The sequence below is a fragment of the Lytechinus pictus genome, chromosome 3 (assembly GCF_037042905.1).
Source record: "Lytechinus pictus isolate F3 Inbred chromosome 3, Lp3.0, whole genome shotgun sequence".
Classification (NCBI taxonomy): Eukaryota; Metazoa; Echinodermata; class Echinoidea; order Temnopleuroida; family Toxopneustidae; genus Lytechinus; species Lytechinus pictus.
The window spans coordinates 10,244,271-10,261,821 of record NC_087247.1 but is presented as its reverse complement, the minus strand read 5'-3'; the positions used below and the strand labels follow the sequence as shown (position 1 = coordinate 10,261,821).

The 17,551-nt window shown below is 34.8% G+C and overlaps 1 protein-coding gene across 1 annotated transcript in view; it reads right to left on the bottom strand.

The window, feature by feature from the left end:
- The window catches only part of LOC129255922 (voltage-dependent calcium channel subunit alpha-2/delta-4-like), a 53,244-nt gene extending 36,886 nt beyond the window's left edge, over positions 1 to 16,358 (bottom strand). Inside the window, exons 1-2 of the mRNA XM_064097937.1 lie at positions 16,275 to 16,358; positions 12,657 to 12,770 (exon numbers count right to left, since the gene is read on the bottom strand). Coding sequence (XP_063954007.1) covers positions 12,657 to 12,770; positions 16,275 to 16,358 — 198 coding nt within the window. The remainder of the gene's footprint in view (positions 1 to 12,656; positions 12,771 to 16,274) is intronic.
- Positions 16,359 to 17,551: the final 1,193 nt, after the last annotated feature.

Sequence of the window (17,551 nt, the reverse complement as noted above, 5' to 3'; positions counted from 1 at the left end):
ACAATTTCATCAACTATGTTCGTTATGATTTTTCATAATTTTCATTTTATTCACGTCTTACAATAATATTCATCTGATATCTTTCCCTTCTCCTCGAAGACTATACTCGAAATCGTGACTATAATTAAAGTCATAAAAGAATAAACATAATGGACCGCACTCTCAAAGCCCACCTATATTTCTAAAATTTCAAACTGTAGAATGATTGTATTATAAATTTTGCGAGACAATTATAGGTCAGGTTTATCTCCAAAGATACTTTCTTAAATATACTTTACGCCAAAGCAGTAACGCAGCTTTTGAGCATACGGGCCAATATGTTGGTTGAGTGTTAAATTGATTCCTTTCATCTTACTCTCTTTCGTTCTTCTCATTTCCTCCTTTATCAATTAATACAGGTGTATTACTATTAATCTAGACTATACATGTACAATCACCATCAACTCCACACGCGTGCAAACACACCGATAAAAAACGCACATAATTCCTCATACACACAACTACAGTATGTAACCTACATACTCTACCAATCTACCTTTCTCTCTTTATACACTTAATTTACCATCATGTCGCGAAAGAAAATTATATTCAATGCCACTTACACCTGTAGTACGACAGTAATTACAACTTTCGGTCTGAAAGGATTAATCAATCTTGATTTAAGTTAATATCTGTTAATAATAAACTCAATTATTTTTGCCATTTCATTCACGAAGACAGGATGGTATTGTCATCGGGGGCGGCGTCACATGGGGGGGGGTAGGAGGCGGCCGCCCCTTTGACTTTTTAAGTATTGAGAAAACGAGAGAGAAGAGGGTGAGAAAGGGAAGAAGAGCATAAAATAGAGAGATTTGGCTGATATAACTCTATGTTACAATTATGATTTGAATTAAAGATCGGTTCCCCCCCCCCCTACAAATACCCTAGCATCGCCCCTAATATTATCACCAGGGATATTATGGAGCTAAATATCCTGAAGGATCTACATGACTTCAATGTTTTAGTCGTTAAGAAAATGCCTGAAGTCATAGGTAAAGTAGGTTCACATCAGCTTAAGATAACAACAAAGCCCTATTGAGTGAAAACTATAACGATAAAGTTATTTTCAAAGTCATTACACCAACATTGTAGTTTTAAATCAACCCCAAAACTTTCAGAAATTAAAGAGTATCAGTTATTTAATATGTGGTTAAATGGACCATAAATCTTTGTTGGGTACCGCTATGGGGCAAAATACCGATAAGATAATTATGTAAATAAAAATGGTATAATAGCTTTGCAAAAATATTAGTTGCACCCGAAAAATATGCATGCTTGTTCTTTAATCAACTCATATGGCAGTGTATATATCATTTCATTTCGTTTACTTCCATTTCCAACAGTAACAATTTATTTCACACATTTTTATATACAGATATATAAGCAATAAAACATTTAGCGAAATTCTACGTACATTATGGTCAAGATTGTCATATGAAGAGGTCGAGAATGGAAGAAGTTGTTGAAAAAGCGGAGCTGGTAGGGTGTGCAGCCTGCTAATATAAAAATATATACTTGTAGATGATATAGACCCCCCAAAAAATAACAATAATTAATTAATTAATTGATGAAAATAAATAAAGAAAGAAATAAATAAATAAATGAATAAATAAATAAATAAATGAAATCATTTGTATAAACCAGTCAAAAGTAAAATTTTAGAAAATACAGATAAAAATAGAAAGAGGAAATAATAAAGAGGGAAATCGCTAGAGGGTATTCATTTGTCTCGCAATCTACTATGGTCAACAAGGAAATTTGTGATCACTCTCGCAAAAAGTGTTCACTAGCTTACAAGTTCACGAGCTTTCGAGTGCCACTGCAACTATTTATCAAGTGACGAAAATTATCTGATAACGTAGTCTATTTATACCAATCCCCAGGACCGTACGCACGAACGCGGGAACAATAGGTGGGCACTGATATGTTGTGTGATTGGTCGGGCGTTTCACCAATCAGTGCGTCGATGTATGGTGTGGCCGGTGATCCGTATATGCAAATAAGCCTTAGTAATAAAGAGGGATATTAAAATTCTCCAGAATCTTGCCCCGACACTCACAACGGATTTCAATCATAAGTGTTCAATCATAGTATAAAAGCTTGATATGACTGTCATCCACATCCGTGAAGCGCATGATTCTTGGTGCTCTAGAATAATTGGCTCTGTTTGCACCCTATCCATCAAGGCCGGGGGGTGATACCAAGGTATAACAAGGCCTGGGTGAAATATCACCGTATCTTGGCAAAAAATAACAAGAACACACTGCAGTAAGGAGAACAGTAATTACAAACAAAAATTGGCTTTCCAGAGCAACTGCGAATGGGATCGGGGATAGAAATGGGTTAATAGGTTGAAAGTCGGATCAGACTCGGAGCTTTATTTGATTTATATATACATATTTATCGGATGAGTAAGACTCGCGGGCCTCCCGAATGAGCGCATGAAGTATTGTGTATGAGACATTAAGCGTGCATTCGGCATGAATTTACTTAGTTCCCTCTCGCTTCGAAGTCATAGTTAACATGCTTATCTTTGATCATTCATGAAACTTCCCCCAAAAAACGGATTACTCTTTAAGAGATGTAGATTTATTCTTCCATTAGGCGGTGTATTGGAAATAGACTTACAGGTAGTTATGTTTCATGGGCGTGTAGGCATTTCAATTGTTGAAATGTGTTTATATGCTGTTGTTTTGGGGTGGGTATGTAATCGAACGGGTGTATCTCGCCATTTTCCAAGTTTATTTATATGCTGTATAAATCACATGAATATAAGATCTACTATACGGAAATTCACAGTTACTCAAGTCGTGTTAGTCGTGTTAGCTTAAAGGTCAAGTCCACCCCAACAAAATGTTGATTTGAATCAATAGAGAAAAATCAGACAAGCACAATGCTGAAAATTTCATCAAAATCGGATGTAAAATAAGAAAGTTATGACATTTCAAAGTTTCGCTTATTTTTAACAAAATAGTTATATGAACGAGCCAGCTACATCCAAATTAGAGAGTCGATGATGTCACTCACTCACTATTTCTTTTGTTTTTTATTGTTTGAATTACACAATATTTCAATTTTTACGAATTTGACGATTAGGACCTCCTTGCCTGAACCACAAAATGTTAAAATAATGGAATTCCACGTATTCGGGGAGGAATAAAACTTCATTTCACATGACAATGACGAGAAAATCAAAATATTTCATAATTCATATAATAAAATACAAAAGAAATAGTGAGTGAGTGATGTCATCAGTTCCCTCATTTGCATACCGACCGGGATGTGCAAATAACTCTTTTGTGAAATGAAGCGAAACTTTAAAAAGTCATAACTTTCTTATTTTACATCCGATTTTGATGAAATTTTCAGTGTTATGCTTGTTGAATTTTTCTCTTTTTATTCTAATCAAGTTTTTGTTGGGGTGGACTTGTCCTTTAAAGATGGAGTGGTCTCCATTGGCTCGTATAATTTTTCGAGTTTTTTTTATGTGGGAGTGTGACCAACCGATACCATCCGGCCATGTTTTTTTTAAACACATGTAAGCCATGCGTAAGAGAGAGGGTAAGGAAAAATTAAAAAGAGATAATAGAATGTAAGGGGTGATAATGGGAAACAGGCATAGGCCTACTGACATAGCATCGGTAAAATCGACTGGGCTATAAAAATAGATACAAAGAGTCGCAAAAAAAAGGTATAGGAGGGAGATCAATCTTATATTCTGTCTTTCTACTGATAGTTCGAACTGATACGTTGACATCCATCCATGTACGCACTGAAACTAAGACCCAATTGTACTTCTGTAGGAGATTAAATGGTCCTTCGTTCGACAACCAATATATCTGTCATCGATCTGGTTCCTATCAGATATGTGACTATCTTTGACGTATAGCGAGCAAAGATATACCGTCATGTGACTGTATCGTGACCTATTTTCACTGCAGTTTATATGAAAATAATGAAAATCCTTTCACATGCTAATTTGCCGATGTATGTTGAAATAAAATTATCGATACAGAACTTTAATTAAAGAAATGCAAGCTCATTAAACAGACAGAATGATATTCTGCTTTGATATTTATGCTAGGAATTGATAAGGATAAACTCTTTGAATGTTTGTATGTTCTAATAATATCATAAAAACCAAATTACGGTATGATTACGACATTTACAGGAAATTGCAACAGATCAAGTTACCGTTGTATATACATGTTGTATTTGCATGTAAAATATCATTCCTACGTCCTCTAAATCATGGACAAATTGCATTCCAAGTATTACCTCGTTTGTAAAATTGACCTTCGTCGTCTTCTCACGTCTCGATGAATTAAAGAGAAGTGATCGGAGAGACAAATGCATCTCACGAGATAAAGCCGGGGACCGTAATACTCAAAGTCGTAAAACCATCACAACGGGACATCCCAGCGAAACCATCCCACTGCCTTCCATTACGAAGCACTTATATTGGCTGATTTACATGCAAGTCCATTACTTTACCCATGGACCTACTACTCTAGTAGGTCCGTGCTTAACCATTCTTATCTATAAACCCCCAAACTCTTTTTCTTTTTCCTTTTGCCTTTTCATTGGTGCTATATGATGTGATTTTAACTCAAACAAATCACTTACTAGACACACACTAACATAGAAACGGCATGCATGGAGTTACAGTGTGTTTCTAGTTTTCTACCTCCATGGAAACATTATACATGGATAGAGTTATCGGTAATCATTCCAAAACATTTCATTCTATAACATCTAAATGTATATGATACATATATTTCAAATCAAGGCTCTGGGTTTAATGCATGAAAGTAAAGTTTGTCGCTAAACAGAAGAAATTATACATATGAACTGCCATTCTGTTCTTTTCATGTCATCTTATACATAAAGAGTTAAGTAGAATTTTCATTAAAAGTTCAATTCATAATGACTGATGACTTTGAAATATATCGACACCATCCCACCCTTCAAAAAAAAAATCTGGCGACTTACGGCTCAACGATCAAGTCGTAAAATTATTTTTATTTTCTCCAGATACACCTGATGAAATTCCTTCTTTGTTGTTGCCAATTAAATTCCGTTACTTCGTTGTATAGTCCGTTATGATTTTTTTATTATTATTATTTCAATGGATTGATACGCCGCCTTGTTTTGCCTGTGCTATTATTTTCGGATCGGTTGCTTTTAATTTCCACACACCCCCTTTATAAATGATAGAAATGAACCACGTAAACAAAAAAAAAATCTTTTACTGCTAACTATAGCCTAGAACGAAGATGGCATTGTTGAGTTCACTTGACTTCCTATCTGTGTTAAAAAAGCACACCCACACCCCACTGCAAAGATGTATTTTATGAATCTCAACTAATAATTACAGAGAAGCTTAAATTTAATGAATTTATCAATTCTCTTGTCTGCTTATTGTACATGTAAATCAGGTCCGATATCGCTCAACAAGCCTAATTTCCATAAGGGTCCAGACGTATTTGAAATAAAGCATATCAATGAATAATAATACTAGAACAAAAATAAGTAGAAAGATACATATCACGAACAGACCAATGGATGAATATAATAAGGAAAGTTATATTCCATCGGGCATCCATATCATGTATGACAGCAGCAACTAAATTGTCTATAAGTTGAAGCTTGTTTATTTCGTTGTTTGTTTGGGTTTTTTTTTTTTTTTGCTTTTTTTTTCACTTTGCAAGCTTTTTACATCTAAACTTGTAATTTATTTTGCAAGCTATTTCAAAGAATAAACTGTCTTGTTTTTATGTGCGATTGACCAAAGTAATCATGATTGTGTGGTGATGTATTTTTTTTTCATTGAATCTAAAAGAATTTAAACAATTGAATAAAATTAAAAAGGCACCATGAAGGTGTTGAATGGCCATCCCCCAATAAATATACAAACTATAACAATAATTTAGAGGATCTGAATGATTTCAAAACGTATTTATGAATGCACATATGAACTTACATGTCCGACTATGCCCTTGGGATTCGGCTTTGTGGGGTTGAACAACACATCGCTATTTTAATTGGTTCTTTCTCTTGTATATAATTCCAGATTCAAGCAAATATTACTCAATGGCGTAAATTATAAAGGAATTTCAAAAGCATAATCAGGGTATTTATTCTATATCCTCAATGACTTGTGTATGATGCGAACCGTTATTTTCACAAACAACTTTTTGTTATTTATTTTGGTTGTACCTTTTATGAAAGACGCCCCAGATTTTCTTGTTTGTCAATATATATATATGTTTTCGACCTCATTTACCGTTCAAACCTACCACAGAATCAATAAGGCCTATTACTTTACAATTTTTTGATTTTTCCTTGTTTTATTTTTAGTTTTAGTATTACAAAATGTCTTATTTTGAAAACAACTGTCAAGTAAGATCTTCGATAATAATTCTTGATGATATGCAGACATGTTCTTAATCAGCATAAAGAGTAAGGGACCTATTAATATTATACTCTGCATCAACATTTGATTTGCCCTCTAAAACAAACGGTAATGTGGCCAATAAAGTGAATACTTTCACATCTTCATAAGATTTTAAAAATTCCTTTACACATAATTTCAGCTTTAAAATGTCAGATTTTTTTTTACATGCAAGATTTCAATCTATATTCAACAGATTCATTTCACTGCCCTACGCAATAAACATCTCAAAAGTTTCCTCAGGTTTCGTGGGCGATAGTTTCCCACATGCAAGCGAGCAATCTATAACGTTGGGACAAGTTTATGGCGTAAAATTACTTTACAAAGTGACCCATTTCTTCTCCCGATCTATAAAAGACATTTACACATTTTATACACATTACAATGTCATGCACGCCATGGACTCGGAAAATTATTTACTGTATGCCATTTAAAAAATACCTTTACAATAAGATGGATTTGTTTAATGTAAGCTTGTATGTGAATCACATTGCAGACAATATGAGGGCTTCCGCTTGTGGAGGTGAGATGTGTGTGTGTGTGTGGGTGTGTGTGTGTGTGTTTGGCTGGATGTGGATGTGAAGATATATTTGTGTGCATGTGATATGGTGTGTAAGGATGCGTGTGCGGAGGTATGTGTGTGTGGGAGGGTGTGTGAGGGTGAGTTTTGAAAGAGAGAGAGATAGAGATGCCAATGAGAGAGAATATGTGCACATTCGTTTTTAACATTAACCCAATCTCGAATTCACCGGCAAGATTTGAATCAGCTCGTTTCCGAAGAATGACATTTGACGTGTACTATCTGCTATAGTGATCATTTCATTCACATGGTTTGTTCATTCTATACAGCATACGCCATGGCCTTAAAGCAGAATCGATGCTACAACGAAGATGACATGTAAGAATGCATTCCAGATAATTTTTAACTGAGCATTACCAATCATGGAATTTCATCGTCTGCACAAATGTTTGGTTGTTTTTTCTGTATTTTTATTTGTAATCAGGAAAACATAGCACATACCTTCAAGAAAAATATAAGAGGAAAAATTGGAGAATTACTTTAGCAGTTTATGGAAAGTTTAATATTAATATGTTTCAGTGTTTCAGAAATTCATCAGAAACTTGATATTTTTGTTGCATGCTATAACAAACATGCCTGCGGTTATTTCCCTTTACCTTTACACTTTACCTCGCCCCGATGCTTGTTTTATACACAAAACTATTTGGATGTTAAACGAGGCGTGCTCACCGTATATTGTCAGAGCCTAAATTAACAAGGTCATCAAACGAGCCATGGATGCACTTCTGGAACAAACAAGGAATGGAGTACACGTATAGAAGCTATCACTTCTTTTAAACAGCCCCCGTTGTTCCCGAAGATCATCAATTGAAACATTGTAATTGAGTAACCATGATGCAAGCAAAAGTAAATACATATTTCAACATTGACTAAGTAAAATTACGCCGTTTGGATATCAATGTGAAGGTCGGATTACAGTTTTTAATTTACATGTACATTTTAATCTATCAGTACATATTTTATTCATGCATGTAGGTGGGATACAATGTAAGGACAGCCTGTACGAGGGGCGAGTATGTGTTAATGTGTGTGTGGGTGAGGGTGGTTATGTGATAATGTGTGTGTCGTGTACAGGTATGTTGTTTCATGACGTTATTAATTTTCAACTGTTTCATTTGTCGAAGAAATATGTAGAGGATGTGTCAAATTTTGTTTGTGTGATATATATATATAGATGCATTCTATAACATACTGTGATCCCTAAAAATGGCGCCCGTCTCCCACCCGGCAAGTTAATAAATAAATTGATCCCAACCTCACGTAATAAGAATATCCGCTGACGGTGTTAGAACTCAGGAGCATCAATCAAAATATCCATGTGGGGTCATCAAGTCAAACAATTATTCTTGAATGAAGGTGTCAATTTCATTAAATAGTAAGTTAACAAGGCTTTCAAATCACCGGAAAGTTTAGGACGTCATGCTTATAGTAGTGATATTTCGGTGTTTATAATTCAGTGTTAATTTAACTTGGAGTGATGGTGGGTGCTCAATTTTGGCGTTTTCCGTCTTTAGAGAGTCATTTTCATCTAAGGGTAATGGCCTGTCCTACAATATTCAATAAGAAGGGAATCCTCAAGGGACTAGGTACTCAAGCAGATGAAAGGCCTGTCTTGGACGCCAGACGACGTGTTTTCTACTCCAAGTGTTTACTTGCTTTGGTTGACGATGGCCCTGTAATGACCTTTGATAAATTTATTTTCCTCATGGTGCACTCCTCTGCCCATAGACGATCATGACGATAGGCAGGAGATGAACACTATAAACGACATTAACCTCACACAGTATCCCCACCCAGTGGCGTACCTAGGATTTTCCACAGGGGGGGCAAATTCGTCCGCCAAAAAATTTGACAAGCCAAAAAAAAAAGTCTTCAACCACAAATAAAGGATTTCGTACCAGAAAAAAATTTGACAAGCAAAAAAAAAAAAAAAAAAAGTCTTCAAGACTCGTCAGGGGGGGGGGGGCAGGTATATGTCCCTTGCATGGGTTGTGACTCGTCAGGGGGCAGTCTGCCCCCTCTGCCCCCCCCCCGTAGGTACGCTAGTGTCCCCACCCCATCTCAGTCTCGCTCTCCCTGTCGCATGTACATATATAAAGACCCACCGCACACACACGCACACACCCTCACACACACTCGCATGCACTACCTTGCCTCCCTCCTCTCTCTTCTCCCCATCTTTATTTCTCTCTTGCTTACCCCCTTATACACCAATCTTTTTCCACACCCACCAACACACACACTCCTACACCCACACACACACTTTCTCTTTTGGCAGCACTAAGACAATTCCTTTCTCATTCTACCCCTCTCACCCTCTCACTTTCACCAAGCTCCAACCCCCCCCCCCCCCCCCCCCCCTCACTCTCTCCTCTCCAATATATCTAATTTCCAGCTGCCAAAGTAGATCATACACATGAAATGCCAGGAGGTGCAGCGGGGACATGGAAGCATTCAGGATATACATTCACATTGCACATTGTAAACAACTTAAAGGGTCAATTACCTTTACCCAGATTGTGTGGAAAGTAAATAGTTGCGGACCTACAGGACTATCATTAGGGATACACACAGCGAGGTTTGTACATTACGTCTACATTTTCTAATCCGAATACCATGACATCTTTTGAATGAAATTCAAAGATCGAATCATCTAACTAATTAAAAGATCATATTTTATGAATTACCTCTCGGGTAGATCAATTTTGATAAATCCCTACGGTTAAAAATTAAAAGAAAAAAAACATTTCCAAACAAATTGCAACGTCATGTTGTGAGAAGCTTTAGAATATAGAATGTATATTTGCTTATTTTATCGTCCCTTCCTTAACCATATTAATAGACGGTGAATACTACTTAATTAAACAAAATGCCTATATTCTTTTTAAATCGTCAGATTTAGTAGTTTCATATCTACATTGAATTCAATTACGAGTTTTCAGAACTTTGCTTCACAATGAACAAGAATTTCGACATCACTTATTCATTCCACATCTTCATCTTCTTTTATTTTCTAAAATGAAGCTTCCTTTCTTATCCAGCGTGCTCTTTATCCACTGATTTTTTTTTTTTTATTTATGATTTGATTTCATCATTCCATGCACCTCAGAAGTGATTGATCCATTGCGAACCATCATCCATCTTATTAGCTCTTGGAGTACCAATTTCCCTTTAGGGGCTGACGAACATGATGATAACACTTTTGCCAGACCCTTAAACATAAAGATGAATCATTATCATGCTTTTCAACACCAATACCCTTATTATGTTCTATTTTATTTATGCATTTGTCATGTTCATCTATTCATTTCATATTATTTCAGCGCGATAGCCCCATCAGAAATTGAGATCCTGTTTTACAAATACAAATAAAATGAATAAACTTAAAAAAACCATAAAAATACAAACATTTACGTGAACATATATTACTCTACGGAACGTAAAAAGAAAATATTTTATTTGAAGAAAAATTAAAGTAATTTTGAGAGCAAACAGCTTCTACATATCTCTTTATCAAATTTCTTTCTGCAAAAAAGCACCGTTGCATCAAAGTTACCAAAACATGATAACGTTGGCATTCAATGATTTTAATTGGGTTTTGAGGTTTTACCACAAAAGTTGTTTTATACAGTGCGTCCCAGAAAAAACGAAACCGAGATTTAGCGATGATTTATCATAACTTAATCATATATAAAATAGACAAATTACCTACCAATGTAAAGCTTAGAATCTCCTCTTTCATCTGGTATTACTTAGATTATTCCTCATTCACGCATGATTGAGCAAAAACAATTCGAAGAGAGGATGCCAAAAACTCATTTGGCGGGGGGTATCTGAATTTCAAAAAGAAAATCACATGACTAAAAAGTTCAATATCTTCTCTTTTCTTTGATACCTAAATCACAGAAAATGGTCAAGTAGTAAAAAAGTTATGATCCCTCGAAACAATGCTTGTATTTCCATAATTTCATTAAATAAACGTGTTTTCACCGGTTTCCCACTGAAGCTATCGCACGGTAACAAAAGACTTAATGCATGGCTGATCGTCAACAAAACGGAGTGTCGAGTGAGTTTGAACGCTAGCCTGTAAAACCTCTTCATTTTATGAAATTATTGAAATTCAAGCCTTATTTCAAATAACCAGAACTTTATTATTTCTAGACCATTTTCTGTAATTGAGGTATCAAATTAAAGAGCAGATATTAAACTTTTTAAAAATGTGGTTTTCTTTTTAAAACCCAGATACGGCCCGCCAAGTGACTTTTTGGTATCCCCTTTTCAAATTGTTTTTGCTCACTCATGCGTGAATGAGAAATAATCTAAGTAATTTCAGACGAAAGAGGAGATTCTAAGCTTTAAAATGGTAGGTCATTTGTCTATTGTATTTGCGATTAAGTTATGATAAGTCATCGATAAATCTCGGTTTCGTTTTTTGTGGGACGCACTGTACAACGGGAGTCCAGAACCATGCGGATATTTGTGTAATAGCCTGCCCTCTACAAGCTTCAGTTTTAAGCATCCTCCTCCAAATAACCTGTTTACCTAATCATTACGTCTATGTTGTACATGTAGGTAAAATTTGCCATTTGTTTATTGTTTACTTTATACTTGTATCTAGATTTACGACGCTAACCAGCATACTGGAATCGTCGGAAAGGGAAATAAACGAAATGAAATGACATGATGCGTGTCTGATTTAAGTGTTCCGCCAATTCTTTGTGGTTTCAGGATGACCGACCAAGCAAGATGTAAAAACAATTACTATCATTAGACATGGCCGTCAACTGTAGTCTGCTCCAATGTCCTTCAAATTGCAGAATCTGTTCACAAGCTCGATCACATTAGCGTTGATCGTGTGACCTTTGTAAACATGGTAATGGTTATAGCGCTGTTTTCCTTTGGTTATATAGCATTAGAGACATAGATATGTGTTAATAATAATTCTAATAATAATAGCAATAATAATAATTATCATAATGATAATAATTGCAATAATAATATAATAATAATGATAATTGCAATATTTTATTGAAATCATTCCGTTTTTATATAGCATTTAATCCCTTTATTAGCTCTCACAGAAAAAAAAAATGCGTCAAGAATTGCGTAGGTCGAAGTAAATAGACTTGTTTTTTAGGGATACAATGTACACGATGAATTTTTTTATTTCTCCGACGGCGACTTCAATATTTCACTCGATTTAAAAATTTTCAAAAAAAGGAGACTATATCATGTAAATAAGTAAACGCCATTTTGTATTTTTGTATTTGTTTAGACTGTTTTTAAATGGGAAAAACTACTATTACTACTACTACAACTACTACTATTACTACTACTACTACTACTACCACTACTACTACTACTAGTACCACTACTACTACTGCTTCTTCTACTACCGTACCGCTACTACGACTAGTATCAAACTACTACTACTACCACCACCACTACTACTTCTTCTTCTACTACTACCACTACTACTACTCGTATCAAACTACTACTACTACCACCACCACCACTACTACTTCTACTACAACCACCACCACAACCACCACTACTACTTCGTTCATACCAATAGATACATACCTCGACAGCTTTTGCCTTGTCTTGCAACATTGTTTGCATCTGGTTAGCCATGCTTTGAACCAGATCCTCTCCGTTGACCGGTAAGATCTCTATATTCTGTTCGCTGCCATATTGCTGAAATAAGATGAAGCAAAACAGGTCATACAAATGAAAATTATCGGTTTTTCGATTAAACTGACAATGGAGCATAGAACAGTATTCCTTTTCTAGTTGCCTAATTCTACTTCCTATACACTTTTACGCAATGATGTTTTAACTATTTTAGTAAAACACATGTATATATGTATATATATATATATATATATATATATATATATATATACATATATATATATATATATGTATAACTTTACACATTTATATATATATATATATATAGTCCCGATGACATAAGTTTTATATAACTTGTCCTTCGTGGTCCAGATCGGAGTGTAAATTACATCAGAGGTTTGTTCTTTCATTTTTATTATGTTGAAAAGGAGAAAAGTGGTAAAAAAAGAAGAAAAATGATGGTTTTGTTAATGAATATTTCTTAATGAATTAATTTCATTTAATATGGGGGGTTACATCGATTTGACCCCCTCTCAAACTGAGTGAAAAAATGCTTTTGTCAGAGGCGGTGCCAAACAAGGGGGCAGAGGGGTAGCCGACAGAATGCATTTCCAAATGGTACAAAAATGGGACAAATCGAAGTTGATAGAAAGGAAGGTGTGTACACGAAATTTAAAAATGTATATGTTTGTAAGAGTGTGTTGTGTAATAAAAATATAATGCCATATTTTTGTTTTGCCTTTTATCTTTGCTCCACCCTTTACCCCCGTCCTCGATACAAAAAATATGCTGCTGCCACATTATGCTGTTGTATTAAACGGGTTAATGAAAATAGAGAATACACCAAATATATAAATAGAAAAAAGAGGGAATGAAACAACATTTTCATGGTGCCGTAATTTTCGAATTTCGATTAATCATGAAACATGACATACTTGAAAGAAATAGAATCATTAAGACCCACTCGAGCGTACATTCACGAATCAAATTAAGTAAAGGTTAAATGAATTGAATTTACGATAGGCAATCATCGGAATGATTTATGGCGCACTTTCAAAACTTAGATAACGATGATTGAAAAAATATATATATTACTGTTTTTAATCAAGAAATTAGTATTTTGGAACTTTATGACAGCATCAAACCAGTATTTATTTCTTCTTTATGTTATTGGACGGTATTGTTACGAGATTTTTTTTCCGCAATGATGGTGATTGGTTTCAGAGTAAGACCGTATGAAAAAAAACCAGAGAACGGTAGCAGAAACATTACAGAGAGTAAATTTTAATTTGTCCTTACCATCTATCTGTCTATCTATCTATCTATCTCTAGATCTGCATATCTATCACTGTATCTTCCTTTTATGAGGTTGATTGCGGCATCCTTTAAACTAAACTCCTTTGCCATTTTCATCGGCTTTTTTTGTCATTCAGGTAGATTCTGGCAGGTACCGTCCAATTCCATTTTTCAAATTTTTACAGTTGATTCTGGCCTTCCTCTTTGTTAGTTCCCGCTACAACCCCCGACATATCATTAAGATTTGGGTGCCTTATCACACGCCCAACGTATATTTTCTCTCTCCGGCCATCTCTATTACTGTGGATGATTTGTTTACTCTAAAAATGAATGATCACAACAATTCATGAGAAAATAATTTTCAACCGTACACACTTAAAATGTTGGTCAACATACTGTCCACTGTGTTGGGTGTATATTTGTAAATATATATATATATATATATTCTGAGCAATTAATATCCAATTGAGCAAATATATTACCCAATTTGGACAGATTTTAACCAATAGTTGTGTGGACAGTATGTTGCCCAGTGATTATTAAAATTTGGGCCTTTTTGCCCAACCTTTAAAATTAAGAGTGAATATGTAATAGCCAAATACATGAACGTTTTTATGATAAAGGGCTGTAGAAATAATCATCGAATTTAACGAATTCATCCCCCTCCAAAAAAAAAAAGATCCAGTCTTTGCAGAGCAAACATGAGACGATTGTCAAAATAACGAAGATCCTGTAGAAAAAGAAAATCACTTGTCGCAGTATTGACAAAACGCGATGAATATGACGAGGAGTCATTATTCCTCGATAATGCGATTTTAGGCACTCCGGTCATTAACAACGTCACTCAAATTCCTGTTCTTGACAAAGCTAAATTGTCATACCAGAGTGCCTCTAATTGATTCTTTTTGTTGCTGATAAGAACCAAAATGCTTGATGTTGTGAAACGTTACTAATGTCAATATGACATGTTTTTAAAGTTATTTTGGTGTCTGTGGGTGTCTTTTCCGTGCACATAATAAAGAAATGAAATATGCAAAACATAATAAAAGCATTAATATCGCGTCTATATTCATAGCACTTGTCTTCATTATAATGAAGTCAAGTAGCACCAGAACTAACGAAGTAAACATCTGCTTGTTCAGGTTGAGAATTTCCACGGCCAGGTGTTCAGTATACCTACAAGGAAATATAAACTATGTACATGTAATTTATATTGTTATGATCAAATCGTGTTGAAATATTGCTGCTCACTTTTTCATATAATTCATACAAGGTCGATTTTCTTTTCTCGAAAAAATAACCACACCCCAATGTATTGGGCTTCATATTACACACAGCTCAAATGGCTTGTGTGGGGGGGGGTGCAAATTCGCTCAGTCTCGTGATTATGTTTAATAACACTTCATAATACTCTCTATATAAATAAATATGATTTATTAATTAGGAAACGACTACATGAAATTAATCCTTCTCTCCAGGCTATTTCTCTCTTATCAGGAAATTTTTGACAAAGACTTTTCGAACCTTATTGCACAAGTCATGTCATCGGAGAGTATTAAAGCTCCCTTAGACGGATTAGGTGGCATGTGGAGTAAATCACCCTTGCCATCTTCGATAAGAAGCGTGTAGGTTCTTAAAGGACAAGTCCACCCCAACAAAAAGTTGATTTTGACTTTTAAAAAATCCAACAAGCATAACACTGAAAATTTCATCAAAATCGGATGCGAAATAAAAAAGTTATGGCATTTTAAAGTTTTGCTTTATTTCACGAAACAGATATATTCACATCCTGGTCGGTATGCAAATGAGCTGATGACACCATCCACTCACTATTTCTTTGGTATTTTAGTATATGAAATATGAAATTTTCTATTTTCTCCTCATTGTCAAGTGAAACAACGGGTATTTCCTCCATGAACATATGGAATTAGCATGGTTCAGTCAAGTTGGTCCTTATAGTCAAATCTGTAAAAAATGAAATATTGTATAATTCAAACAAAAGAAAACAAAATAAATAGTGAGTGAGGGACATCATTGACCGTTTCATTATTTTGCATGTCACCGAGTTGTGTATATCACTGTTTTGTGAAAATGAGCGAAACTTTGAAAATGTCATAACTTTCTCATTTTACATCTGATTTTGATGAGATTTTCACTGTTATACTTGTTGGAATTTTCTCTTCTTATTCAAATCAACTTTTTGTTGGGGTGGACCCGTCCTTTAAAGTGACATGAGTTCCAATCAGTCTCTGTCCTCAAGAACCTATTTACCATTCCGACATTCAGCGCCGCTGCACTGTAATCATTTAAGTCCCTGGGATTGATTTTGGGTTGTTGTTTCTTTTCCATCAACATTGTCATAAAGTTTTTAAACCTTTCGAATTTAAAATAATATTCGGTCATAAAGTCGCGTCGCTGTATTGAAATTACGAAAGCCCCCCTCCTTTTTTTCTTTTTGCTATTTCCATGAAAATTTTCCTTTAAAGTTTTATAAGACCTTTTGAATTTAAATTAAAATTCTGCCTAATAGCGCTGAGCACTGTATTGTTAATACAAGTCCCTCATCTCCATGAACATTTTCATGATTATTTTTTTAAGATCTTTCGATTTTTAAGTAACATTCTGTCACTAAGTATAGCGTCGCTGTATTTTAATTGCTAAAGCCCCTCGTATTAAAAGAAAATACATAAAATATTCATTTCATTTCGTCATATTCTCGGTGTCATGTCCTTACATTCAAATTTCAAATTCAATTCAAGATTCTGGTAATCAACTATATACCCCCAAAAAATGAAAGTACATAACCTATGTGCAATACACTGGAAATGCAATATTTCACCCTTTCTTTCTATTTAAATAATACCAGTAAATTTTTCCCTCTTGAAATATCAATCAAGCATCAATAAATCACTCAGACAGTCATTGTACGGCCGAGAAGCTCAGACAAGTCATGACCATTGTTATTTATCCTGGTAAATTGCACGGCTGGCTTACAGGACATTCAACTGAAATTCGTTTACTGACATTTATGTTGGAGCCCAAGGCTCCGTATCAAAGATTAGCGATCAATCGCTAAATGAGCTGACCAATCACTATCAATGTTTCACGCGCATTTGGTTTAAAATACTGACCAGGGACCAATCAGTGCGGTTATTTCATGTTTGCAATCCATCACAAACCTTTGTGTTACGGAGCTCTGGATGTTGTTACACATATTGTTATATATATTATATTTTGTCTTGTAGTATTTTCAATTATGTACAATTGTGAAACGGAAATAAATAAATCAAATCAAATCAAATCAAACCCTACGCAATCGATCACAGTTGGTTTAAACGATTCACTTCATATAATTACCAATACAATCAATCTTAAAATCTGCACTACGATCAACCCTTAAGATTTGTGTTACAAGAGCCCCAAGAGCCCTACCCTTATTTCTATTTTTATCATGTCATAATAACAAACTGACTTTTAATCATATACATGTATTATGTCATAATAACAAGTTGACTTTTAATCATATATGTTATAAGAGCATATTTGAC